Source organism: Ziziphus jujuba, chromosome 8 (assembly GCF_031755915.1).
Source record: "Ziziphus jujuba cultivar Dongzao chromosome 8, ASM3175591v1".
NCBI classification, from domain to species: Eukaryota; Viridiplantae; Streptophyta; class Magnoliopsida; order Rosales; family Rhamnaceae; genus Ziziphus; species Ziziphus jujuba.
The window spans coordinates 25,781,142-25,806,879 of NC_083386.1; the positions used below are offsets into that span (position 1 = coordinate 25,781,142).

Genomic DNA, 25,738 nt, shown 5'->3' on the forward strand with positions numbered 1-25,738 from the left:
TTAACACAAAATATGAGCGATACCCACAATCTATATCTAGATTTTTTAATATTGTTGTTATTCTAAAAGCCTACCTAGACTAGTAAAGAGATTCCACGGAAAAAATATATATATATATATATATATATATAAAATGACACATGTTAACATTTCATGTTAATATGTAGTTGATTTATATTTTTAATTATATTTTTATAAATTTACTTATCTATCTAAATTATAATAACATGTTAATCAATAAAATATTAATATATGATATTTGATACACATATATTTATTTGATATACTAAAAAAATATATTAAAGAGATTGTTAGGGTTGTTTTATATCTTTTCTATTTATTTTAAAGTCAGGATTATATATATATATTTTTTTTTGTGAATATAATGATTCATGAAGATTTAATAAGGAAGATGGATAAAAATGTTAAACTTAAATGAGTAATACTAACGGTATAAATTAATTTACCATAATATTTATTGAAATGATACGATAATATGATATATTTTTATTTTATCAATTGAAGTCTTAATATTGTTTAAAAAAAAAAATGAAGTTTTAATATATTTTAATTATGGATATTCAAATTCTTTTGAAATTAAATGTAATTAATTATCAGCTAATAATATAATGACACTTACAATTTGATAAATATTTTAATAGATTGGTTAATTGATACCCTCTAACATCATTCGGTTTAAATATTTAATTAAGATATATTTTTCTGTAATTATTTCAGTAGGAACTACACAAACGTCCTCTTTTTTTTTTTTTTTTTTTTTTTAATTACATAAATGTTCCTTTTAAATTTTATTTTTTATGTAATGTATTCATTCGTATATATATATATATATAGATATATATATTTAGTGGTAAACGTGGAATAGATATAAAACATAACGACTATCTTTTTTTTTGACCAGCATATGACAGCTATCTTATACGTTTAACTATTACATATTAACATTTTTAAGGAATTGTGCATATAATGATCGCATTGAATAAAAACAAAATTTGGAATAACGTTTTTATAATTTTATAAAAATAAAAATGCATATTTGAAAAAATTATGATTTGTGAGTAGAATTAAATTACCATAATTTCAAGTAAATGAATAGATTTGTCTTCATCCTAAAACATTAAAATTGTTATTTTTATTTTATTTTAATGGATAGACATTACCATATTTTAATAAATTTAGTTTTATATGATTTCCATATAATGAAATTATATAAATAGATATAAAACTTACCTTCTAATTAAATTTTATCATATTTGAAATATTTGAAAAAAAAACATAAAGTTTACATTGAATCAAATTCAATATTAGTTCAGAACAAAACATATGGAATAATTATTTATCTTCCTTTTTGTTTTTATTTCATAAACAGTTATATGGTTAAATATTTGAAATTAAAAAAAATTATAAAAGTTAAACAATGAATCTAATTCGAAATTATTACTAAATATATGAAGTAATTATTCATTTTCTATTTTTTTTTTATTCTCATGAATAGCTTTTTCTATTTCATTGTAGTCATTCTGAATATATATTTAAAAACAGGGATAATAAATCTATAATTTTCCCATGTTACACTGTTGACTGTTGAGTGTTCACTTTTTTGCTGCTTCCTTCGTTTCGACGTTGAGCGACCTAAAATGAATAAAAACTTCAAACAAACGGAAACAATAAGAAAAAGTTAGAAATACTGGGGAGAAAGTGTAAATAAGTAAGTTGCTGCTTTTCTTTGCTATACAGCTCCGGGAAAAGGGTCTTTGATTGATAGGAGAGAAAAAGATTTTGCAAATTCCAAGTCCAAGGTGAGTCCTCCCAGGACCTTCGTCAATCAATTACTTCCGCAATCCCCTAATTTTTCCAGTTCAAGGCCTTTGCTTTTTCAGATCTTTAGCTATATATGAATAAAATATGTTTGATTTAATGTCTGTCTGTAAATGGTACATTGCTTTCTTTGCTTGTTGACTTGTACGCCCTAAATGTTTGTTTTTGCTGTTGGTTTTGATGATTTGGTATGCAAATGAAACATTTGAGATTTTTATTTTTAAACTTTTGTTCTGTTGGTGAGAAACTTGGTGGAAAACGAAGGAAAATTATAAAGCTCCAATTATTTATTTATTTATTTACTTTTTCGATTGCTACTAATTACTGAATTAGTCAAATAAAACCAGGCCATGAATTGGGGCTAAGCTTTCTTCAATACAGGTTTTTGTTAGGCAAAGAGGGGAAAATTAACATCAAGACTAGGTTTCAGATTTTAATAGAATAATGGAAACAAATTTTCTATATATATATATATATATATATTTGCTGCTTATCCTTCCAATTCATTTTACAGCATCAAGGTACAAGTTTTGCAATTTAGCCTAAAAGGATAAAAAAGTTTCAATTTTTTATTTATTATTTAATCCGTCAGACTTCTCAGTAACCAAGTTACCAATTGTAGTGTTGGTCTACGACTATGTTAGTTGGCCGGCTGGCTTCTCTTTGCGTCTATACAATCTAACATGTTTATCTGCTTGGGTGCTCAAACATATGAAGTGAATTGCTCTTACTTGTTTCTTTTGGGATTAAGTTTCTCGTTTTATTTTGATTAATTATCATTTCATTTAGTTTCATTGCAACCAAAGTAACAACCTTTTAGTGTTTGTCCAGGCGTTTAGCTTATATTTTCAGCTGATTTGAGTGACTGCTATACTTTCTCTTAGTATTTTCTGTGCTCTTACGTGATTCTTTTGGCTGGAACATTTTGCAGGTTGGATGGATTTCTCTAGTGAAATGTTCATTCGAGAAATAGTACAACTTTGGTAAAAAATCTAGTGATAGTGATTTTATGTTATTTTACTTTTACGAATACGAAATTGAGATAAGAAGTTAGAAAGAATTTTGTTTGATAGTCATGGAGCCTTTGTGGAAGCTTTTGTATTTGCTGGAGCCTGCTCCCATTTCACTAATTGTGACAGCTGTAGGTGTGACATATGGATCTGCATTTCGTGCTCTAAATTATGGAAAAGAAATGGAGCGAAATCGTGATTTATCAGAAGCATCCATTATGTTAGATCGGTCACAAGCACTCATGATTCCTGTAATGAGTTCTTTCAGTTTGCTTTTGATGTTTTACCTATTCTCTTCTGTTTCACAACTTCTCACTGCATTCACAGCCATTGCCTCTGTTTCATCCCTTTTCTTCTGCCTATCTCCTTATGTAGCCTATTTGAAGGCACAGTATGGGCTGGCTGACCCATTTGTGTCGCGGTGCTGTTCAAAGTCCATTACGCGAATCCAAGGACTCTTATTATTGTTATGTTCTGGTATAGTAGCAGCATGGCTCGTTTCTGGGCATTGGATATTAAACAATTTGTTGGGCATCTCTATTTGTATTGCCTTTGTGAGCCATGTGCGTCTTCCAAACATTAAAATCTGTGCAATGCTCCTTGTTTGTTTGTTTGTATATGACATATTCTGGGTGTTCTTCTCTGAGAGATTTTTTGGGGCAAATGTCATGGTATCAGTTGCAACACAGCAAGCATCAAATCCTGTTCACACTGTTGCTACTAGTTTGAGCCTTCCTGGGTTGCAGATGATAACAAAAAAGCTGGAGTTGCCTGTTAAGATTGTCTTTCCCAGGAACTTGTTGGGTGGAGTAATACCTGGAGGAAGTGCTTCGGATTTCATGATGCTTGGTCTTGGTGACATGGTTTGGCACCCTTACCTTTTTCTCCTTCATGTTCTACTTTTCTGTTTTAGCCATTGCTACTGTAACTTATGTCAGTGAGCAGCATTTGAAATGAATGCCATGTGCATGTAGTATTCTAGTTACATTTTTTCTGTTCAAAGTGTAGAGAAATTTTTATTGGTTTTTCCTTCTCTTGACCTGGTAAAATGCTTCATGATTTGGGCATGTTTCTCTTTCTGAATTGCAAGTATGAAGTTCATCATGGACTGGTCAACCTATGCTACTGCGGCTATTCAGTGCATCAAGTAAACAGGACTGAGTTTTAATCTATATAAATCAGTCATTTGGTTTTAGAGAAATCTATTTCATATCTTTATAATATCTAAAATCTTTGTCATATCTTTACTATATATGCCTTTAATAAAATAAATCTTTTGTTATCTTCCTCCTTTCCTATTTAATTATTTTGACTGTAAATAAGGATAAGCTATCTGTAAGTTATGAACATGCTTATTTTGTCATTCTGTTGTATTTTTATTTATTTATTTATTTGAAACTGCCATTATGGCATTCTCTGTCCTGTCAATTTCAGGAATCGGTTAGTTACGTATTTCTTTGTGAAAGTGTTCAACAAATTTTTAGTTTACTCTGATTTTATCGTATTGCAGGCAATTCCAGCCATGCTTCTAGCCTTAGTCCTCTTTTTCGATCATCAGAGGAGCCGGGATTCAGTAAATCTCTTAGATGTACATTCCTCAAAGGGTCATAAATACATTTGGTATGCTCTCCCTGGATATGCCATTGGACTGGTTACTGCTTTAGCAGCTGGCGTTTTGACTCATGCCCCTCAACCTGCTCTTCTATATCTGGTAGTTTTTTCCCGATCCTTGATAAAACTCCACATCTTGTATATTTTGAAGCTCTTCTAACTTTTTTTTTTTCCCTCTTTGTTTGGTGAATTTAGGTACCTTCCACTCTAGGGCCAATCATCGTCGTCTCTTGGATAAGGAAGGAGCTAGGAGAGTTATGGGATGGACCAACGCCGAGCCTCCTCAACGATAAGGGGCGACAAATAGAAGTTTAAGCCATTTATCTTTTGTGGTAGAGCTTACAGAACCAAAAAATTTACAAGTTGTAAATTCACTTGGAAGTCTTATTCCTGCCGGATAGACTGGATGGGTTAATTAGCAGTCGATGATGTTTAATTTACGCTTATCTGAATCGGAGTTTACATGTTGCTCTTCAAAATACACAGCTCAATGATGGAAAGAAGGAAAGGCTATATTTATATTTATAAGAACCATCTTATTTCTTCTATAAAATATACATTTGAAATAAAATATAGGTATACATTTCTTGTTAGCATACTGACTTGGCAAGCCTTTTGAGACCAGAGAGGTTTTACCGATTAATGAAAAGAACTCCAATATAGTAAAGCTTCATCTTACTCTTAAAAACAGAAATAACAAAAGTGAGGGAAAATATCATTTTATCCCAAACTTTCAATTGTTTTTCAATTTGACCCTTATAAACTACAAATTTTGGAAATTTTCAAATTTGCCTTCTAAAACTATAAATTTGGAACGACAACTCCTTGTTCGGTCATCATACTTAGATTAATAATCATTTGAGCTGGTCCAGGCTTCAAAACCATGATAAATAAATTGTAACCATAAACTCAAAGCAAAATAAGGGAAAAAAAAAAAATATAATAATAATAATAATAACGATGACAATTACCTTTTTATGTTTAGACATTTTGTTAATTCATATTGAACGAATGGCGGCTACTAACTGGACAATTTTTGAAAGAACGACGCCGTTTAAGTAGGATGCCCCCGGCCGCCCCCGTTCCCCAAAAACTACTCCGCTTCCTTCTCTTTCTCAGAAACCAGACTCTTCTGTCTCCTCTGAGTGCGCGGTGGTAGCAGGACTAGGGAGTGAGAAAGAGCGAAATGGGTACTTCAGTGCAGATAACACCGCTGTGCGGTGTGTATAACGAGAACCCATTATCGTATTTGGTCTCAATAGACGGTTTCAACTTCTTAATCGACTGTGGCTGGAATGACCACTTCGATCCCTCTCTCCTTCAACCCATCTCCAGGTCTTTCTACTTTGATACTTTTGCTTCGATTTAAAAATGTGATTTTTTTTTTCTTTTTCTTTTTTTTGCCCCACTTTGAATCACACTCAATGTGTAATTGTGGCCAACAAATTGAATAGGCTAGCTGAGAATTGCTTGTAAAAGCATTTGTTTTATGGTTCTCGAGCTTCGTTTTCATTGATTTTGGAGGTTGGTGATGCAGGGTAGCTTCGACGATTGATGCAGTATTGCTATCACACCCAGATACACTTCATCTTGGTGCTCTGCCATATGCAATGAAGCAATTTGCGCTCTCCGCTCCTGTCTTTTCCACAGAGCCCGTTTACAGATTAGGGCTTCTCACTATGTACGATCAATATCTCTCACGGAAGGTGAATTTTCATTCAACAAATCCTCCGTTTTCTTCAATAAAAAAAAAAAAAACTAAACTTTCTACTGTTTTACTTTATTTTATTTTATTTATTTATTTTATTTCTGTCTTCTTATCCTATGTTTGGGCTGAAGTGTTTGAGAATCTGAATTTTGGTTATTTTCTTTTTGAAGGTGGCTTGATGTTAATATTGGTTTAGAGTGTTTGTAATTGTTTTTCTTTCTTATTATTATTATTATTTATTTATTTTTGCAGCAAGTTTCAGAGTTTGATCTGTTTACTTTGGATGATATTGATTCTGCTTTCCAAAATGTGACCAGGCTGACCTATTCTCAAAATCATCACCTATCTGGTATGAATTTTTTGTCTTGTACTGGCACTTTTTTGTTTCCCTCTTTTTTGGGGCTTTTGATACATTATTACTGCCATCAGGTAAAGGGGAGGGAATAGTAATTTCTCCACATGTGGCTGGGCATCTTTTGGGAGGTACTGTGTGGAAGATAACTAAGGATGGGGAGGATGTTATATATGCAGTTGACTTCAACCATCGCAAAGAAAAGTATGTTTTTTCTTTCCTAGAACCTATTCTCCATTTGAATTATATTCTTAAGATGCATTGTATGAATAAGGAAAAAGCTACTTATTGGTGTGGTTTTCATCAGGCATTTGAATGGAATTAATCAATCCTCTTTTGTGCGGCCTGCTGTTCTTATAACAGATGCCTATAATGCTTTAAACAATCAGCCTTATAGACGCCAAAAGGACAAAGAATTCACAGGTACTCGAAGTTTTAATTTTCATAAAACATTGTGAACTGGCAAATTATCTTCTTCATGCATGCATGAATGCAGATCACACTGATGCACTGCATATATATATATATATATATATATATGATTTAGAGTATTTTAAATACACATACATGAGTGTGGTTTTTTTCTTATACCAGATACAATAAAGAAAACTCTACGAGCAGATGGAAAGGTGTTACTACCTGTTGATACTGCTGGACGAGTATTGGAACTTATTCAAATTTTGGAATCGGTAAGTCCAAGGAATACTGCAAGTGCAACCTATTTTTTTTTTCCTTTTTTTTTTTTCGTGGTTAATAATAAAATTTTCTTGTGAAACTAAATAAAAATTGGTGATGATAAATATATGTGGTGAGTTTCAGTGCTGGGTGGAGGAGAATCTGAACTATCCCATCTTCTTTCTAACATATGTTGCATCTAGCACCATTGATTATGTCAAAAGTTTCCTTGAGTGGATGAGTGATTCTATAGCAAAGTCTTTTGAAAAGACACGTGATAATGCATTTCTTCTGAAGTAAGCATCTTTAACTTTTGTCCAAGTATATTTCACATTTAATTTAGCTTTTACTTTTGCTCTTGGCAATATATTTGTTTACTCAGAAAAATCTTATGTACTAGAGTCACTTACATAATATACAGTGTGAATTGCTATGCTTGGATAGCAGTTAGTTACTAAGACACTTATGCCAACCCTTGCAGGCATGTCACACTTTTAGTTAACAAGAGCGAACTTGACAATGCTCCAGAGGGTCCGAAGGTTTGATTACCTGCATAGTTTGTGGAGTATGCTCTCTTTATTTTGCCTCGAGTCCTTACTTGTAGATCTCTTGTAGGTTGTTTTAGCATCCATGGCTAGTTTGGAAGCAGGTTTTTCCCATGATATATTTGTTGAATGGGCAACTGATGCCAAGAATCTTGTGCTGTTTACCGAAAGAGGCCAGGTATTCAGTAGGACTTAGGTGGTTCATACAATTATTCATGCAAAGCATTATCCATCTTGTATTTAATGCAATTGTCGGTCTTGTGTGCTTAAACTTTATTCTGGTATTTTGTTCTGTTTTTGGGTGATGAATTTATAGTTTAGTGTTGTTGTTGCTTTTTTTTTTTTTTTTTCTTCCTTAATTTCTTTTTCATCCGCTGACTAATTGTTTTTCACCTACTTGATTGTGCATATGGTATTCTTTTATTACTGGTTTATGCAGTGTATTTTTATGCTCATGTTATTAAAGGTTGCAGCATATATAACAACTTTTGCAACTTATTTACTTGACTTTGAAAAAAGTATTAACATGCAATATGCAAGTAAAATATTTGTGTAGCCCCTGCTGATGCTCTTATAATAACTTCCCTCTATTTTGGAGTGACACAAGTTTTACATAATCTGTCCTGTCGTGTGGCCCCTGCCGATGCTCTTATAATAACTTCCCTCCATTTTGGGGTGACACAAGTTTTACATAATCTGTCCTGTACAAATTGTTGAACTAATGTGCTTCTTTCTGCCTTGCCTTTTTGTGCAGTTTGGCACATTAGCTCGCATGCTTCAGGCAGATCCACCTCCAAAAGCTGTTAAGGTCACCATGTCCAAGAGGGTTCCTTTGGTTGGAGAAGAGCTTATTGCCTATGAAGAAGAGCAAAACCGTATAAAAAAGGAAGAAGCTCTTAAAGCTAGTATTATCAAAGAGGAGGAATCAAAAGCATCTCACGGTGCTGATGATAACACAAGTGATCCGATGGTTATTGATGCCAGCAGTACTCACCCTCTGCCAGATGGTATGTTAACAACCCAACTGACTTAAGCTAATATTTTTGAGGGATTTGTTGGTTTATAGAATCATTTAGTTTTCATATGGACACTACTCGTGTCTTAATATTTATGTAATAACTTGTTCTGATTGTACATTGTAGTGGCAGGACCACATGGTGTTGGATACCGGGATATACTAATTGATGGATTTGTCCCTTCTTCCACCAGTGTTGCTCCAATGTTTCCCTTTTATGAAAATACTTCTGAGTGGGATGATTTTGGTGAAGTAATAAATCCTGATGATTATGTAATCAAAGATGAAGATATGGACCAAGCAGCAATGCATGTAATTGTTTGACTTTTTTTGCCAGTTTTATTTTACTTTTGTTTTTCTTGCTGCTTTGGTTTTTTAGCACCACCTGATCGTAGCTAGAATGTTGGAAAGTTTTAAGAACTTCTTATAGAAACCTATATAGCTTAGCTTTATGGTTTGTAACTACAGGTGGGTGGTGATTTGGATGGAAAGCTTGATGAAGGTTCTGCTAGTTTAATGCTTGACACAAAGCCTTCAAAAGTTGTATCTAATGAATTGACTGTAAGTTGAGCTTCAGATTAACTACCATAAATGGTTCAACTCTGGTCCTTCAAATGTTCTGTTATCGTAAAAATTGAGTGGTTGTTTTCTTCTCTATTATATTTGTGTAAATTTTATTACTCCTTAAAATCTTGTAGTTGCGGTTTTATTAGTCTTTGTATTCACCAAAGCTGTGTTCTAATACAGGTACAAGTCAAGTCTTCATTGCTTTACATGGATTTTGAGGGCCGTTCTGATGCACGGTCCATCAAATCAATTCTTTCCCACATGGCTCCTCTGAAGCTTGTATGTGTCCAGAAGTCTTTTTTCTTTTATTTTCCTCCCTCATTGTGGAACCAAAGAGACCTTTCAACAGTTTTATAGTGAATTAACATTATGGTTATGCTATCTTTTTTTCTTGGTGGTTGGAGGTTTTGGTTCATGGAACAGCAGAAGCCACAGAACATTTGAAGCAGCACTGCTTGAAACATGTTTGTCCGCATGTTTATGCTCCCCAAATTGAAGAAACAATTGATGTCACTTCTGATTTGTGTGCTTATAAGGTATAGTTAGTTGAATAATTGATTATTTCGTATTCATGATTTCAATAATAGTAATTAACTTATATTCCTTTTATGTGAAATGCAGGTACAACTGTCTGAGAAGCTAATGAGTAATGTGCTCTTTAAGAAGGTAAGCATCAGTCTCTGAACACTAGAGCATCTCACTATACATTAAATTTTCCTCACTAGTACGATGAAATTACAACTGCAGCTTGGAGATTATGAAATAGCTTGGGTTGATGCTGAGGTTGGAAAGACAGAAAATGACTCGTTGTCTTTACAACCCATCTCAACAGCACCACCACCACATAAATCTGTACTCGTTGGTGATTTAAAAATGGCGAACTTCAAGCAATTTCTTGCTGATAATGGCGTTCAGGTACCATTTCCATGGCCTGCTTAAAATAACTGGTGGTCTTTTATTCTTCCCATGACCACCAACATGCAACAATTACTCTTCTTGATTGTCTAGACCTTTCAATAAAACTTTTTATTTTTTTTTTATTTTTTTATTTTTATTTTTGTGAGCCTAGCATTGAGAAAATGACTATCAGGCAAATAACATATCATTTGAGATTCATGAAATGAATTATGATCGTTTATTCACAGGTTGAATTTTCTGGTGGGGCTCTGCGATGCGGTGAATACGTGACACTTCGCAAGGTTGGAGATGCAAGCCACAAGGTGAGTCATACTTCCTATTTTCATTTTGGTGTCTTACCACTTGGTAGGTCGACCAATTTGCGGTTAAGCTTGTAGCAATAGGGTTTGTTATTCTAATTCCGGCTTGTGGATGAGAGGCCTGAATTATCATGCTTCATTATTATCCATATGTGTAGGGTGGTGGTTCTGGTACTCAGCAAATTGTCATTGAAGGCCCTTTATGCGAGGAGTATTACAAGATTCGAGAGTATCTGTATTCACAGTTTTATTTGCTTTAAATTTTAGATTTCAATGCCTGTAATATTCCCATTTAGTATGAGCCTTTAGTTCAAACTCGACTCTGAATGAGAAGCATATCCTAATTTAGTAACCGGATGGGAATCAGAAATCACTTTACTTGTCAAGTGCTTATGCTGTTTATCCATGTGTAGTGCTCATGCCTTGGTTTTCTATGCAGCCATCCATATACTAAATTTATAGGGCTACTTTTTGTTTTAAGTTTTATTCAAAACAAAGAATATTTAAAAAAAAAAAAAAAAAGGGAAGAAGAATAAGAAGAAGAACTCATGGAGTTATTAAAGGGATAAAGCTTTGCAGTTGAGTAAGATGTACATATGTAAAGAAAAATTATATAAAGGAAAATGAAGTTTTACATGCAATAATTTTTATATTCCAATGAATTTCAAAGATAACTATCTGTCTGGTATTATTATTTAATATATATATATATATATATATATCTATGATGAAATAAAATGCTAGTCTCGAGGCTTATCAACGTTGGAACGGGTATAAAAATAATGCACGAGATGGGGAGAGTTTAATGATAATTCATTTTTAAGTGCATTTATCAAAAAAAAAAAATAATAATAAATTCATTTTTAAGTGCTTAATGTAAGAACTCGTGAAGAACGTGCTTATCTTTTATAACAACTTTGATGATAATAATAATAATAACAAAGAAAGCATTCAAATTATTGTTGATAAAGTTGTTTTTCCTTTGAAAAAAAGATGAATATTTTTAGGTCTTAATGACTTATCGTCTCTATTCGGTGAGTTTCTCTCGTAACTTTTAAGAAAATAAACAAATCTTTTTCAGTTTTTCAAGAATAGTTTGCTTGACAATTTTTGAAATTTGGATGTGTCAGGTAGAAAATTAGCACATAAAATAATTAAAATCAGAATTTATATATATATTTTTTACAAGAAAAGATAACATGAAACACAGCATATAGAGCTTAGTAAAATTTTGATTAGGAATTCATATATATCTCTTATTAATTCACATACTTTGACTGTAAGAAATGCTCACCAAATGGTATATAATATATGTTAACATATTATTAGTTAGTATATTCATATAAATTAAATTTAAATAAAAATAATAAATTAAAAAAATTAAATTAATTATAAAATATTATATTATTTAATAAATAAATTTGTTAAATATCTTGATAATTTTAACATTATTGATTGGCAATAATCTCTTGTTAATTAATAATCTAGTTCACATGATAATTTTCAAATTTTGGTCCCATCATTAAAAAAAAATTGTTAGACAATTTGTTATAATGAAATTACTAAATTAGTAAACATGCTTATTATTAATTTAATAATATATTTTTGAGAATAGAAGTGGTTAAATTAGTTTTATTATTATTATTTTTTGGGGTGAATGGTTAGATTGGTTAGGTGGGTGAGGTGGGGAGGTGCATAGAAGTTAGAAACTGAGAGTCTGAGAGAAGTGAATTTTGCCGCAGTGGTCCAAATGCTTATTACACATTCATATTCTTCTTGTTGCTTATTGATAGACAAATAGATATAAAGAAGATTAGAGAGACAGTTTCACTGTCTGTTGCTTTCCAATAAGCAACCAACAAATAAAAATTAAAAAAAAAAAAAAAAAAGCCCCTTAATTTCCCCTTCCAATCTTCAACGATTCAAAATCTTCAAGCTCTTATCGAACCCTAATTTCACTATCTACCTTTTCATGGCTGCTATGGCTGCAACAACGTGCCTTCCAAGCTCACCACAACTTCGATTAGCTCTCAATGGCGTGAACTATCGGAAATCCCCTGCGATTCTTGTACGGGCTCGTATGGGGAAGCAGGATCGTTGGATTCGTGCACTCTGTCTTGCTAATGAGGAAGCGAGGAATGCGAGTGGCAAGCGTTGTCGTAGAATTGCGTTGGTCCGGGCGGATTCTGGAGTTGATGGGTTTTCTGGATGGTCCGGTTCTGAAGGTGGAGAAGAATCAATGGAGTCGGAGAGAAAGAACTGGTTTGGAGGTGATGACAGTTTTTGGAATTATTTGCTGTTTTTGATCTTTTTAGCGTCTATTTGACTGCTGAGAAATAAGTTATTGTATCTTTTCTTTCTTTCTTTTTTGTTTTATTTTATTTTTAATTTTTTCTACTTTATGTGTTTCTCAAGCAACCAAAAATTGCAATTTAAAAATGTAGATGGTTTCAGTATTGGCTTTAGTTGATGATAAAACTCCATTATAGTGCAAAATTTTTGTTATCTTTTTTCTATTTTAACAATATGTAATTCCATAATCAGTCATGGTTACTATTTACGTGAATCATTCAGTTAATTCGTTGATTAAAAGGTAATTTACGTGTGATGGTTCTTTTAGAATATAGTGATTAATGCTTTTGAAGTAGTTTGCTTTCAGGAATAGTGGGAGCTGGAGTAGCAGGAGTCGTTCTTGCTGGTGGTCTTACTTTTGCTGCATTATCTTTGGGAAAAAGGAGCAGTTCTCGTGAGTAATCATCTTTTATCTCTGAGAACATCAAGTTTATCTCAGGATGGGAAAATTCAATAGAACAGAGTCTTGTTAGGTTTTAGCAATATGTAAATGTATATGTCGCTGTACACAGGACCAAAACAACAGATGGAGCCCTTGACAACGCAGCAGGAAGTGTCATTGGTGTCAGATGATCAGAATGATGAAGTCCTGGGGCTTGAAAAAGACTTGTATAAGCAGGATGATCGTAGTCTGGAAGGCGGAACAGGTACACACAGGGATTCTTCTTCATCTTCAGAAATCATTGATGCTTCTAAAAATAGAGTTGGTGATAAGTCTGATGTCGGTAGCATGAATGATCATGAATCCGATGGTACTGATGTCTTCAACAATGCTTCCACTGAAGAAACTGTGCAATATAAATCAACTTTTAATGAGAAGTTAGATGATACTGACAGTGATACAGTGTCAAAGTCATACAATCTTCTTGAACCTGAAAAAGGCAATGAATCGTTTGTTGCCTCTGGTTTTGAAGATTTGGATGGCAATTTTCCGCTTGGTACAGCAGAATTAACTTCTGAGCAAGAGAACCCAGTCATTGTCAGACAAGCGGACTTGTCAGTTTCTAATACTGTTCCGTCAAACCTTAGCCTTGACAAGCAGGATGAACTATCTGATTCCGGTGGAGATCAAACTTCTGATCAATCATTGGATTCTACTAGTTTCATTAACCATTCACCTAACGAGCCTCTGGCTCTAAACGAGTCATTGGGTCTGCAGTCAAACTCAAATTTAGAACCACATATTTTGCCTAAAGACAGCAAAGTAAATGTAGTCTCATCTTCATCCAATCCAAATGTTGACCTGAGCAAATTGCCAGAGGTCTCAGCTGAAAGAAGTTCACCTCTGGAAGTGCATAGCAGAGGTGAAGGTGGGTCATCTGGAACATCTGTGTCAGCATCTGAGCTTTCATTTCCAAATCAGCCATTTACACAAAGTGATAATGATATTAGTAAAGGCACATTTGTATCATCAAACCCTGGGAATTCCTTCTCTTCTGCTGGTATACCTGCTCCATCTGTGGTTTCTGCAGCTCTGCAGGTGCTTCCTGGAAAAGTGTTGGTTCCTGCAGTAGTTGATCAGGTTCAGGGACAGGCATTAGCGGCATTGCAAGTGTTAAAGGTACTCTGTTGTGTACTTTCTGCACTTAAGAGCATATGTTGAAGTTATTGTAAGACTTTTTGTGTATGCTAGAACTCAATTCTTGGCTAAACTTTCTAGGTAAAAGGCTTTGTCTTCATTATGTGAAGAGGAAATTCTGGATTCAAAGCGGTCATGTAGTCCTAAGAATTCTATAATTTAACCTGTACTTGTACTAAGAAATATTGCATTTCATAATTAGAAGTATAATGTTCCTTTTCAGGTCATAGAAGCTGATGTTCAACCTGGTGATTTATGTACACGTCGTGAATTTGCTAGATGGTTGGTTTCTGCGAGCAGTGCTCTTTCAAGGTATACATGTCTCTCCTGTTTCTTGTAGGTATAATATAAACCTCTTTTCTTTTTGGGTCTTTTTTATGGACTGACTTGTAGCTTTTGTAAGGCATCTTATTCACCTATAAAGAAATGATGATCTGTTATTATCTATAGGAACACAATATCCAAAGTATATCCTGCAATGTACATCGAGAATGTCACTGAGCTTGCATTTGATGATGTTACGCCTGGTGACCCTGATTTTTCATCCATTCAAGGTGAAAACTAGATGTTAAATTTTTTGGCTATCACAGAGGCTTTCCTGTTAGTGTGACTTTCTCTGTTGCACAGAAATTTCTAACTCATATAATCTTTCAGGATTGGCAGAAGCTGGACTTATCTCAAGCAAGCTTTCCAGACACGATATGCTTTCGTCTCTAGATGAAGACCAGGGTCCAGTTGATTTCTCTCCTGAAAGGTTTCTGACATTATCATTTTAATATGCATGCACTTGATGGGTCATTTTTTTATCAAGTTTTCACCAACTTTATGTATTTTACTTTCTGTTGTTTGGAAAGTATGTGCATGACTGGTTCTATTTTCACTCTGGCCATAAATCCCCAAGCCAATGATAATAGTTTGAATGCTTAACCTGTTCCAGTGTTTGCTAAAACTGTTTTCTTCTTTAACTGGTATCTATGTTTTTTTTATCTTCTCTGTTGAGTAATATAAATTCATTGCTCAATTTTCTCCCTTCTGGCAATTTATTTCCAAGCTAAATGGTGTATGATTTTTCTCTTTTTTATTTCCTTCTCCTGTAATAAATACCACAGCCCTCTATCACGCCAGGATCTTGTAAGTTGGAAGATGGCTCTTGAAAAGAGACAACTACCAGAAGCTGACAGAAAGGTAATTAGTGTGAAGCTCATTTCAAATTTTCTATTGACCTAATCTGTTACTTATATTGTAGTGTAAACTTTCAAATCACATTAACATTTCAGATCTTAGACAGGTACTCTACCAACTTTCAGGGTTTATAGACTCTGATAAAGTACATCCTGATGCATGTCCTGCCCTTGTTGCTGACCTATCTGCTGGAGAACAGGGAATTATAGCTCTTGCATTTGGTTAGTATGAACCTGTTTGACTGTTTTTTACAAGCTTATCTCAAGATTGATTCTCATATTCTTTTTCATGTTTTGATAGGTTACACAAGGCTCTTCCAGCCACATAAGCCAGTAACAAAAGCTCAGGCCGCTATTGCTCTAGCAACTGGTGAGGCTTCTGATGTAGTTAATGAGGAGCTTGCTCGTATAGAAGCAGAATCTATGGCTGAAAATGCTGTTTCTGCGCATAGTGCTTTAGTAGCTGAAGTTGAGAAGGATGTCAATGCAAATTTTGAGAAGGAACTTTCCAAAGAGAGGGAAAAGATAGATGCTATTGAGAAAATGGCAGAAGAAGCAAGGACTGAATTGGAAAAGTTAAGAGCTGAGAGAGAGGAAGATAATATTGCTTTAATGAAGGAACGTGCAGCTGTTGACTCAGAAATGGAAGTCCTGTCAAGATTAAGGCGTGAGGTGGAAGAACAGTTGCAAAGCCTTATGAGTAACAAAGTGGAGATATCATACGAAAAGGAAAAAATTAATAAACTTCGGAAAGAAACAGAAAATGAAAGCCAGGAAATTGCACGCTTGCAGTATGAGCTTGAGGTTGAGCGGAAAGCCTTGTCCATGGCCAGGTATATAAGTAGTTCATACTTCTAGGAGGCAAATTATGGATATCTTTCCATTTTAAAAGATGGTACATTCTCAGCAAACACACATTTACATTAAAGTTTCATTTGTTTGTTGACATTCAATCTAGTTTTGTGATGCAACTTCTTATAATATTTTAAGTCATTGTTATCCAGGGCTTGGGCTGAGGATGAAGCAAAAAGAGCAAGAGAACAAGCTAAAGCCCTTGAGGAGGCTAGAGACCGCTGGGAGAGGCATGGCATTAAGGTAGTTGTTGACAATGACCTCCGTGAAGAGTCCTTGGCTGGAGTTACATGGCTTGATGCTGGCAAGCAGGTCTTAGTTGAAGGAACTGTTAGCAGGGCCGAAAACTTAATGGGCAAACTCAAGGCTATGGCAGAGGATGTAAGAGAGAAATCCAGAGATATAATTTACAGAATCATTCAAAAGATAGCCCTCCTGATATCAAAACTCAAGGAATGGGCCTCTGAGGCTGGAAGGAGGACTGAAAATATAAGACATGCTGCAGTTTCAAAGGCCTATGCATCAGCACAAGAGTTGCAGCAGAGCACATCTGAGTTTCGCCTGACCATCAGAGAAGGTGCAAAGCGAGTCATGGGAGATTGTAGGGAAGGAGTCGAGAAACTCACCCAAAAATTCAAGACATAAAACCCCTTCTGTCGGTCCCCATGACTTCTTGTATCTCTTCCCTCCGTTACTCCAATAATTTTTGAGGTATTGGCTGCTAAGTCAGAGGTGTAATTTTAGTTTTCTCTTTCGTCTTTGTATTGTTAGGTGGCCTCTACCTGACCAAAATACGGATGTATTCGGAAATGCAGTTCTAAGAACTGGTTTTGAAAGCGCAGTCAATTTTTAAAGTTGTATACACCATTTATGAGACGAGTCTTATGTTTGCCGGACAAAATTAAGCCTGGCATTGTTTTTAAACGGCTGCATGAAATTTTTGGCAGATGATTTTATTTCACTTGGTAAATTTTTATTGAATATACAATTAAGCGTGGAATTTTATTGAAAGGCTGCAAGATGCTGACTCCGCAGGCTGCTTCAAAGGCAGACATTTTAATTATAGTTTCTTGCCTATTTGACTAAATTATTGCAAGTTCTACCATAACCAGGCCTTGATGCTGACGACAAAACATGATAGCTCATCGATAGACTCCTACCAACCAAACTTGAAAGAAACTACATTTTTAAATTCTTTTCCTTTTTCTTGCTCACAAATAAACACAGTTTTTTCGCAATAACAAATGTTAAATACTAAAACTCATTCCAAGCCAAAAAAAAAAAAAAAACCCAAAAAACACATTCATTGCAAAACCGACTAGAAAACTAGAAATGCGTAAAGAGCCGAGCTCAAATTCCTTCCCATTTTAAATCCTCGATAATAATACTTCCTCTATTCCATAAATGATCAGAGCAATCCAAATTGACATTTCATTTTCACACACTGTTAATAATAATGTTTTAAACAAACTTCCCAGGCCGAAAAGAGATCGGCCCCAGTAGCAACCTACCAACCAGTTTTACGATACGAAATAATATTTAAAAAAAAAAAAAAACAAAAAATAAAACCTTAAAGAGTGGTTTCTGCTCATAAAAAAATTTAAATAAATGACCTAAAATCCACATGTTTAGTGCGATAAGACAGTACTGTTACTTGAAAGGGAGTGTCAAAAAACATCTAGAACTCGTAAAATTGAAAACGGCATATAAAATGATAAGCATTCGATGTTCCCATTTGTCAACTCTCAAACAAAACAGGTATCTGAAATAAAATTTCTAAGTCTCCACATTAGAAACAAAAATAAATCCTCTAACAAATTGCTTTTCAAAGTAATAACATATAACAGCGTTACTACTCCACCATTAGCAAAATCATTCCTCATTTCTTCTTGTCACCAGCACCTCCAGCCCTGCATTGCACAATTCACATATGAACTTTAAGCAATCAAAGATTGAATTTTTATTAATAAAACGAGATATAGAATGCCTGTAAAATTATTACCTCATCTTGCGGAGAACATTAGACATCTCCTCACGCTTCTTCTTAGCCCTCTTATGGGTGCCGAGTTTGCGCTTGGCAACTTTCAATGCACGCTTGTCCTTGCCAACCTTCAGAAGCTCAGTTATTCTCTTCTCATATGGTGCAAAACCAGCAACTTCCCGGATCAAGTTTCTAACAAAGTGAACCCTTTTACTGGTTTTCTGCATGTCAAATGAATGAACAATTTAAGCAATCTGACATAATGCCTAGAAGCTCAAGAAATATCCCACTGCATAGGGAAAAAGAAAGAGAGCACTTTCTGCCTGAGCAAATCGCACAAATGGTAGCGAATAAGAGTATACCAAAAACACATATTTCTGTAATTTACTGTTGACATGACTCAAGCTAAAAGTACTGCTCATATGGACTCCTTATATTAAGCATGGTTGGGATGAACTTACCCCTTTTCTCTCAGAGGGTCGTGGGGCTAACTCCTTCTTGGTCACTACATGACCTTTATTTAATCCCACGAAGAGGCCAGTATTTGGTTGTTTTGGTGCCATTGCCTGCTCCACCCAAAATGCAAATTTAGTAGAATCCCAATAACAACCGAATAAAATGAAATCATAAGCAAACTAAAAACCATACATTTCCATCAATTTAAATCAAATTTCCACAATTTGTTGTGTAAAGCTCAAGTTTCCATAAGTAAGAAAAATATTTTCTCATCATAAAAAGAATGTTCATACACAAAACTAAAAGACGGGTTTTGCAAGATTTGATATTACGTCATGGTTTTAACAAGTACTTGAGCAACCAACAAGGCAAGCAATTGCAAGCAGATGAGATGAATCAAACACTATTGACTCTATTCTTACTGCAAATATTAAGCAACCAACATGCAAGTTTTGGAAATACAACTATGCAGGCAAACGAACATACACAGAACATAACGAAACTCAGAAAATCATCCTCATTTGCGTCTTATTCCATCATACTAGAATCCATTCTTACTTGAAAGTTATATTTATTCTTCAACGGTAATGAAACCCATAAAGAAATAAGCAACAAAGGTCCCGACTTTCTTCCTTGCTGACTAAACCTAGAAACTGAAATGATAGAGGAGCTTAGGTTTTACCTTTGGATCAGGCAGACCTTGGAGATACCGAGACGAGTCGACGATGGCAGCTAGGGTTTACAGACTGAGCATTTTATATATATAGGGGTTCGTGAGGAAAATTAACAACTAGTAAGGGTCTTTTGGTCATATCAATGGGGCCTTTTATGTGTCTAATGCGCTGAGCCCAAAATGCGAAATTGGCCCAAGCTCACCATCTGGGCCCTTAATTTGATTGTGGACTTTCAAATATTTTTCGATAATAAACTTTGAAATATTTTCTCAGGGGTTTTATTTTGTATTAATTTTGAATATCATAAAATAATTTTCCAATCCTTTATCGAACAAAGAACGAAGAAAATATTTACCAAAAAAAAAAAAAAAACTTAAGAAAAATGCTCCACCATTTTTTACTAATATATTTGGAGTTTTCAATTGGAAGCATGAACACATGTAAACTGTTATTTTTTTTTAGAGAGAGAGAGAGAGAGTAAACGGTGGTGTAATCTATGTGGACATAATACATTTATAAGAACAATAAATAAAATAACAAAATATGAGTGCTAATAATGGTATACACCGACCGTATGGTCCCTTTTGCGCTTTATAATGCAATCATATTTTAGACACCCCAAAACAAAAAAAACAAACAAAATGGTATATATCGACTGTATATCTCCAAAAGGTGCCCAATGAAAGTGATGTTGGAGGTTTCCTTGCTACGACACTACAAAATATACTTTAAATCTTAATTTGTTTGATTTAAGAAACTGAAAAAAAAAAAAAAAATGTAACAAGAGCTATGGCTTGTCCCTAATATGGAATAACTAGTGTGTATTAATAAATAAATATTTTGTCTGCTCGATTATATAATAAATAATGTGCATTAGGATAATAGTTTTTATAAGTTGTAATTTGATTGGTGAAGTATTGGGGCAAAGATTACAGAGTCCGATTGATAAAAGCAATTAAAATGTGAGAGTGAAATCGGGAATCAAGGAACCATTTGCAAGTTTAACGGATTAAACTGTTGGTGCACGTGAGTCACGTGACATTGACAAGGTATAAGCCGACATGACGAAGGTTCAAGAAAAATGACCAGACCAAAATACAACTGTAACCCCAATCAAATTTACACTGCTGCCACTGCCAACGAAACCTAGCAATGAGATCATATGTATATGAATTTTATTTACTCTTATTCAGCAAAAAATGAATTTCATATACACTGGTTTTTTAACTTCCATTTGGCCCCCACTAGTCAGAATTTATGAAAAAACCCAAATGGGTTTTGAGCCTTTTGACTGGAAGTTGTTGATTGATACTTTGGATTTTATGTTTTTTGCTTATTAAATTTCTTACCAAACTCGCCATATTAGGTACAACTCAGAGCAATATGTCTCCCATATATTAAAAAAAAAAAAAAAATGAAAACAAACAAAAAAACAATCTTTACCTCCCACTTTACAATGAAAGTCCATGCTCTGAATCTAAAATGCCTGATTTTTTTTTTTTTTTTGGTTGTTTTTCTTGTCCTCAGAATGATCCGGTTTGATGCTTTGGAAGACGAAGATTCTTGATCAAAGTTGAAATTTTTGTCTAGGTATTCTGTAATCTCTGCTTTTTGCTGCCGCTTGTTTTTGCGCTATTTGGGTGCATAAATTGCTATAATCAGCCGCTGGAATATCTATCAGTGCATATTAGAAGCTTAATTGGTGGAGACCCATTTAAATTCCTGTGCGAAGTATCAGGTTCATGGTCTCCGCTTATTAAAACTCGCTTAAATTTCAAAGCTTTAATGAAGGTTATCTCAGCTCTTGTTTGTTCTTAAGTATTCTTTGGGTTTTGGTAATTATTGTTGGTTTGAACTCAGTCACCATCTCCTCCTGGATTTTTGTTTATTATTATTGGATGTCTTTTATATTCCCGGTCTTGTGCCGTATAACCGTTGCTTCTCTTGACTTTGGTGAATACATATCTTCTCCGGTTGCTTGATATACCATTTTTGAGTACCAAGTTCTTTAATTTTTGATCAATAGGATAATTACCATCTTAAACCTCTATGTACATTACGTGCTACTCAAACTTAAACAATACCCAGCTTCTTCTTGAAAATTCTAAATTATACTTCAAATCTCATTTTGGACGTCCATGTATATATCTATTATTACCAACAGGATATTCACTCCCAGTTGAATTCTTACATCATACAAGTTCCAATTTCCGGTTTTTCCTTTTTGCCTGTCCTTCATTGGGTACCTGTCTTCCTTTTTTTTTTATTTTTTATTTTTTTATTTTTCTGTTAGGAATTTCTTTCAAAAACCCATGCGTTCTGTCCTATCCTAGCATTCTTAGACTGTAGGCATCAATGTCAATTCTATGTGGATGCCCTCTCCTAGAGTGTGTTTATTGTTTGGCATGTAGCCGCTGGATTTGGAAGCGGTGCCTCCACACAGCAGGCCATGACAGTGAGACTTGGGGGCCTGCTGCTGCTGAAGAATTTGAGTCTGTTCCTCGCCTCTGCCGCTATATTCTAGCCGTTTATGAAGATGATATCCGCCACCCTCTTTGGGAACCACCTGAAGGCTATGGAATAAACCCAGATTGGTTAATTCTGAGAAAAACTTATGAAGATACCCAAGGGAGGGCTCCTCCATATATATTATACCTTGATCATGCTCATGCGGACATAGTTCTAGCAATTAGGGGCCTTAATTTGGCAAAAGAAAGTGACTATGCGGTTTTACTGGATAATAAGCTGGGGAAGAGGAAGTTTGATGGCGGGTATGTTCACAATGGGCTATTGAAGGCTGCTGGATGTGTTTTGGAGGCAGAATGTGATATTCTTAAGGATTTGGTGGAGAAATATCCAAATTATACTTTGACTTTTGCTGGCCATTCACTGGGGTCAGGTGTGGCAGCATTGTTAACGCTGGTGGTTGTGCAGAATCTTCATAAACTGGGAAATATTGACCGGAGAAGAGTCAGGTGCTATGCTATTGCACCTGCCAGGTGTATGTCATTGAATCTAGCAGTCAGATATGCAGACGTCATCAATTCTGTTGTGCTTCAGGCAAGTCATTGTATCGATTATTTGTTTGCTGTTTCAGTGGGAAGAATTTTGGATGGCCTTGTTGGACATGTATCTTATGGAGATTTTACCTAAACTTCATATGGATATCATTGTTCTATTTTGTGATTTAAGAACTTCTAAGTTCACCTTGAGCTGTTTAAGTTTGTCGGTGATGCTGGCAATGGAATCCTCTCTGAGTTCAGAGAGGAGCCACTTTTAAAATTGTTATTTAGCAGTAAATGTCCTTAGGGTGTTCATCTTCTATCAGAGGCCATGGTTAACAGTATGAGTGAATAATCTGGTCTTATTAATAGTGATTGCCATGTATGAATTTTGTTTAGAGGATTATTGATTTTTTGAGGGGACGAGTTTGATATATCTGCATAAAAAGTGCCTCACTCTTTATTTGATAATGTCTGTGGTCTAGTAAATTACATAAGATATTAGAAACATTTTTACTCAAAAATGGATGTTAGTATATTCTTTGGGGTTGATTTTGATCATATTACATTGGATCAGGATGACTTCTTACCACGGACAGCCACACCTTTGGAGGACATATTCAAGTCACTTTTCTGGTATTGTTGTCCTTGCCTGTCCTTTCCTTTTATAGCTCAATCTATAGCTGATAGACTCTTAAAGTTTATATGATTTGCAAAACTAGAGAAGGAATGTCATGTGCTCTATCTTACAATGAGTTGCAAGCTACATCCCTTCTTTTGTGAATAAATTTCTTTGCTTTAACAGTAATGAAAATTCATCTTTTGTTAGAAATACCACTTTCATTTTTAAAAGGTTAGATTTGTTGTGGCCAAAAAAAAAAAAAAAAAAAAGAAGCCTACGCCAGTATTGAAGAATCTAATTAGAGCATGTCACAAGTTATGGGATATTCAAAGTCTATACCTGCTTATGCATTTTGAATTTGAATACAACATGTCCTAAAGTTCGGTTTTTTTTTTCCCCCTTTCAAACAGTTTGCCATGCCTACTATGCCTAAGGTGCATGAAGGATACATGTATACCAGAGGAGAAGATGCTTAAAGATCCAAGGAGGCTTTATGCACCTGGTCGCCTCTATCACATTGTTGAGAGAAGACCTTTCAGGTATAAGTCAGTATTAGGTGCATATTTTGTTGAATACATGCTAACTCACTGAAGAGGTTTGACCTGTTGGTTGCACAAATGGATAAATCCAAAAGCAAATAATCGTACTTTGAGCTGTACACACACATTAAACCAAATCACTGTTGCATGCACTTTTCGATTATATTTCTGGCCTAGTCTTATGCCTAAACGCTCATACTTCTTTATTTTACCTGGACAACCACACATAAAGACTACTTTTTTCTTTCCCACTTAGTTTCAATGTCCAAGGATGGAAAATTTCATGTGCTTGGTATAATATAACGTTGATGAATAATACATTTTATTATTAGTTGTTCTTAGAATAGACATGCTATTCCCCCAAAATTGATTATTTAGCATCCAAATTCATACCAGTCTGGTTCCATTCATTAGGTTGTCCAAAATCCGGGCTGTTTATTCTTCCAAGAAAGACGGATAGCTTTTGTATTAAGACTGCTTGTTCTGGTATCAGTTCTAGCCGCAAGTGTCACCATAGCAACGTTGTATGGATTTACCAACCATACTCTTGTTTACAGGTTGGGAAGGTTTCCCCCAGTTGTAAGGACAGCAGTGCCAGTTGATGGGAGGTTTGAACACATTGTTCTTTCTTGTAATGCTACTTCTGATCATGCCATCATTTGGATAGAAAGAGAAGCCCAAAGAGCTCTAAATGTAAAATCTCTTTAATCAATGTTTATTATCTCCAGTTAATGCTTTATTTTCGTTTGCTTTCACTGGTATAAGACTATTGTTTTCAGACTGTATATTCAAGGAGGAGGAGGAGAGGGGGGGAGGAAGAAAAAATCTGTAGAATGTTCGACTTCTTTCAAGTGATAATATTAGTCATAAGAAGAATATTTGGAAGCTGATATTAAAGAAATCTGGCTGTAGTGCATTGTACGTTTTGTTCTTCTTTTTATCCGTGTATACTGTATAAAAATCTAATATGTGCATCATTTTCGCCGATTCCAGTTAATGTTAGAGAAAGACCAAATCATGGAGATTCCAGCAAAACAAAAGATGGAAAGACAGCAGACATTAGCTAGAGAACACAGTGAAGAGTATAGAGCGGCGCTGCAGAGAGCTGTTACATTGGCTGTGCCTCATGCCTATTCACCTTTCCAATATGGAACATTCGACGAGGGGGATAAGGAGAAGTCACCTGAATCAAGTGGGAAATCAACTCCTGCCTCATCCAAGAAATCCCAAATCAGAGAAACATGGGATGAACTAATTGAGCGTCTCTTTGACAAGGATGAGTCTGGTCATATTACCCGAAAGAAGTCGCATGTAGATGATTGATGTAATTGAAGCTACATACAAAAAGATGAGATTTGAGGTTGCTGAGGATGACATTCATTTGTTCATTTTTATTTTTTTGGTACTTATAATTTTTTCCTTTTTTTTTTTTTGGGGGAATGTTGAAAACTGGAATCAGGAGAATGAAGCTGTTCTAAATGATTGAGAAAAGTATTGATACCCATTTATTCATGATGAGACAATAAAAGTTCTTTTCTGATGATTCTGTGAAATAAAGTGTTGACAGTCCAAGGAAAATGTTTCAAGAGAAAGCAAAGCAAAAGAAAATAAAATGGAATGATATTGTGATTAATTAAAGTTTTTCATCAACTCATGTCATCACATTATTTCTACATTTATTATGTATTGAGAGACACAGTCTGAGCTTCAATAATAAACTGATACTGGAATAAAATCTTCCAGAATTCAACGACGGTTTTAGCCCACCTCCACCTCCCACCTCCCACAAATATAGGAAAACAAATAACAATAATGAATGGTAATGATTTTTTTACTATTAATGTAAATCATTTGTTGTTGTTGTTGTTGTTGGTTTTTTTTTTTTTTTTAATAAATATATATATATATATATTGAACATATAAACTAATTACATCTATTTTTTTTTTTTTTGGGGTAATAA

At 34.5% G+C, this 25,738-nt stretch overlaps 5 protein-coding genes across 11 annotated transcripts; 4 read left to right on the top strand and 1 right to left on the bottom strand.

The window, feature by feature from the left end:
* The first annotated feature begins 1,614 nt into the window (after positions 1-1,614).
* On the top strand, positions 1,615-5,053 carry LOC107414499 (signal peptide peptidase-like 1). Its single transcript, XM_016022627.4, has 4 exons — positions 1,615-1,820; positions 2,771-3,712; positions 4,360-4,560; positions 4,656-5,053. The coding sequence occupies exons 2-4, from the start codon at positions 2,915-2,917 to the stop codon at positions 4,773-4,775; spliced, it is 1,119 nt and encodes a 372-aa protein (XP_015878113.1). The 5' UTR covers positions 1,615-1,820; positions 2,771-2,914; the 3' UTR covers positions 4,776-5,053.
* Positions 5,054-5,362: 309 nt separating this feature from the next.
* On the top strand, positions 5,363-10,973 carry LOC107414498 (cleavage and polyadenylation specificity factor subunit 2). Of its 2 annotated transcripts, none has more exons than XM_048469788.2 (18): positions 5,363-5,795; positions 5,998-6,166; positions 6,421-6,517; positions 6,598-6,724; positions 6,828-6,943; positions 7,115-7,209; positions 7,340-7,491; positions 7,677-7,734; positions 7,811-7,918; positions 8,495-8,747; positions 8,889-9,067; positions 9,224-9,316; positions 9,503-9,601; positions 9,727-9,858; positions 9,944-9,988; positions 10,070-10,237; positions 10,468-10,542; positions 10,698-10,973. In XM_048469788.2, exons 1-18 carry the CDS (start codon positions 5,647-5,649, stop codon positions 10,797-10,799), a joined length of 2,217 nt encoding a protein of 738 aa, XP_048325745.1. In that variant the 5' UTR covers positions 5,363-5,646; the 3' UTR covers positions 10,800-10,973. The 2 variants fall into 2 exon arrangements, with proteins under 2 accessions (XP_048325745.1, XP_048325744.1); XM_048469787.2 differs by having other exon boundaries at positions 5,367-5,795; positions 8,883-9,067.
* A 1,240-nt stretch (positions 10,974-12,213) lies between these two features.
* Positions 12,214-17,464, top strand: LOC107414507 (uncharacterized). 3 transcript variants are annotated; one of them, XM_016022648.4, is made up of 11 exons: positions 12,216-12,809; positions 13,199-13,285; positions 13,404-13,538; positions 14,364-14,452; positions 14,694-14,782; positions 14,921-15,024; positions 15,125-15,224; positions 15,580-15,655; positions 15,759-15,873; positions 15,953-16,484; positions 16,656-17,464. In XM_016022648.4, exons 1-11 carry the CDS (start codon positions 12,512-12,514, stop codon positions 17,146-17,148), a joined length of 2,118 nt encoding a protein of 705 aa, XP_015878134.3. In that variant the 5' UTR covers positions 12,216-12,511; the 3' UTR covers positions 17,149-17,464. The 3 variants fall into 3 exon arrangements, with proteins under 3 accessions (XP_015878133.3, XP_015878134.3, XP_024927256.3); XM_016022647.4 differs by having other exon boundaries at positions 12,214-12,809; positions 13,404-14,452; XM_025071488.3 differs by having other exon boundaries at positions 12,670-12,809; positions 13,188-13,285; positions 13,404-14,452.
* Positions 17,465-18,168: 704 nt separating this feature from the next.
* Positions 18,169-19,765, bottom strand: LOC107414508 (large ribosomal subunit protein eL36x). Its single transcript, XM_016022649.4, has 4 exons — positions 19,623-19,765; positions 18,946-19,050; positions 18,506-18,705; positions 18,169-18,413 (listed from the first exon to the last, which is right to left on the bottom strand). The coding sequence occupies exons 2-4, from the start codon at positions 19,045-19,047 to the stop codon at positions 18,383-18,385; spliced, it is 333 nt and encodes a 110-aa protein (XP_015878135.1). The 5' UTR covers positions 19,048-19,050; positions 19,623-19,765; the 3' UTR covers positions 18,169-18,382.
* Positions 19,766-20,716: 951 nt separating this feature from the next.
* LOC107414509 (uncharacterized) lies at positions 20,717-25,320 on the top strand. 4 transcript variants are annotated; one of them, XM_048470140.2, is made up of 7 exons: positions 20,717-20,980; positions 21,142-22,674; positions 23,194-23,252; positions 23,649-23,777; positions 24,335-24,470; positions 24,557-24,695; positions 24,771-24,827. In XM_048470140.2, exons 2-6 carry the CDS (start codon positions 21,970-21,972, stop codon positions 24,665-24,667), a joined length of 1,140 nt encoding a protein of 379 aa, XP_048326097.1. In that variant the 5' UTR covers positions 20,717-20,980; positions 21,142-21,969; the 3' UTR covers positions 24,668-24,695; positions 24,771-24,827. The 4 variants fall into 4 exon arrangements, with proteins under 4 accessions (XP_048326097.1, XP_060675694.1, XP_048326096.1 ...); XM_048470139.2 differs by lacking the exon at positions 24,557-24,695 and having other exon boundaries at positions 20,723-20,980; positions 21,142-21,352; positions 21,908-22,674; positions 24,771-25,320; XM_060819711.1 differs by having other exon boundaries at positions 24,557-24,827.
* Positions 25,321-25,738: the final 418 nt, after the last annotated feature.

Bases quoted from the DNA above. Each gene is read 5' to 3' on its own strand.
- LOC107414499 (XM_016022627.4), top strand. From the start codon at position 2,915: ATGGAGCCTTTGTGGAAGCTTTTGTATTTGCTGGAGCCTGCTCCCATT. The intron at 3,713-4,359 runs GTTTGGCACCCT...ATCGTATTGCAG, and splicing joins TGCTTGGTCTTGGTGACATG to GCAATTCCAGCCATGCTTCT. The intron at 4,561-4,655 runs GTAGTTTTTTCC...TGGTGAATTTAG, and splicing joins AACCTGCTCTTCTATATCTG to GTACCTTCCACTCTAGGGCC.
- LOC107414498 (XM_048469787.2), top strand. From the start codon at position 5,647: ATGGGTACTTCAGTGCAGATAACACCGCTGTGCGGTGTGTATAACGAG. The intron at 6,518-6,597 runs GTATGAATTTTT...TACTGCCATCAG, and splicing joins TCAAAATCATCACCTATCTG to GTAAAGGGGAGGGAATAGTA. The intron at 9,859-9,943 runs GTATAGTTAGTT...TGTGAAATGCAG, and splicing joins CTGATTTGTGTGCTTATAAG to GTACAACTGTCTGAGAAGCT.
- LOC107414507 (XM_016022647.4), top strand. From the start codon at position 12,512: ATGGCTGCTATGGCTGCAACAACGTGCCTTCCAAGCTCACCACAACTT. The intron at 12,810-13,198 runs GTGATGACAGTT...GTTTGCTTTCAG, and splicing joins GAGAAAGAACTGGTTTGGAG to GAATAGTGGGAGCTGGAGTA. The intron at 14,783-14,920 runs GTATACATGTCT...TATTATCTATAG, and splicing joins GCGAGCAGTGCTCTTTCAAG to GAACACAATATCCAAAGTAT.
- LOC107414508 (XM_016022649.4), bottom strand. From the start codon at position 19,047: ATGGCACCAAAACAACCAAATACTGGCCTCTTCGTGGGATTAAATAAA. The intron at 18,706-18,945 runs GTAAGTTCATCC...TTTGACATGCAG, and splicing joins GACCCTCTGAGAGAAAAGGG to AAAACCAGTAAAAGGGTTCA. The intron at 18,414-18,505 runs GTAATAATTTTA...TGTGCAATGCAG, and splicing joins AATGTTCTCCGCAAGATGAG to GGCTGGAGGTGCTGGTGACA.
- LOC107414509 (XM_016022650.4), top strand. From the start codon at position 21,970: ATGTCAATTCTATGTGGATGCCCTCTCCTAGAGTGTGTTTATTGTTTG. The intron at 22,675-23,193 runs GCAAGTCATTGT...ACATTGGATCAG, and splicing joins TCAATTCTGTTGTGCTTCAG to GATGACTTCTTACCACGGAC. The intron at 24,471-24,770 runs GTAAAATCTCTT...CGCCGATTCCAG, and splicing joins AAGCCCAAAGAGCTCTAAAT to TTAATGTTAGAGAAAGACCA.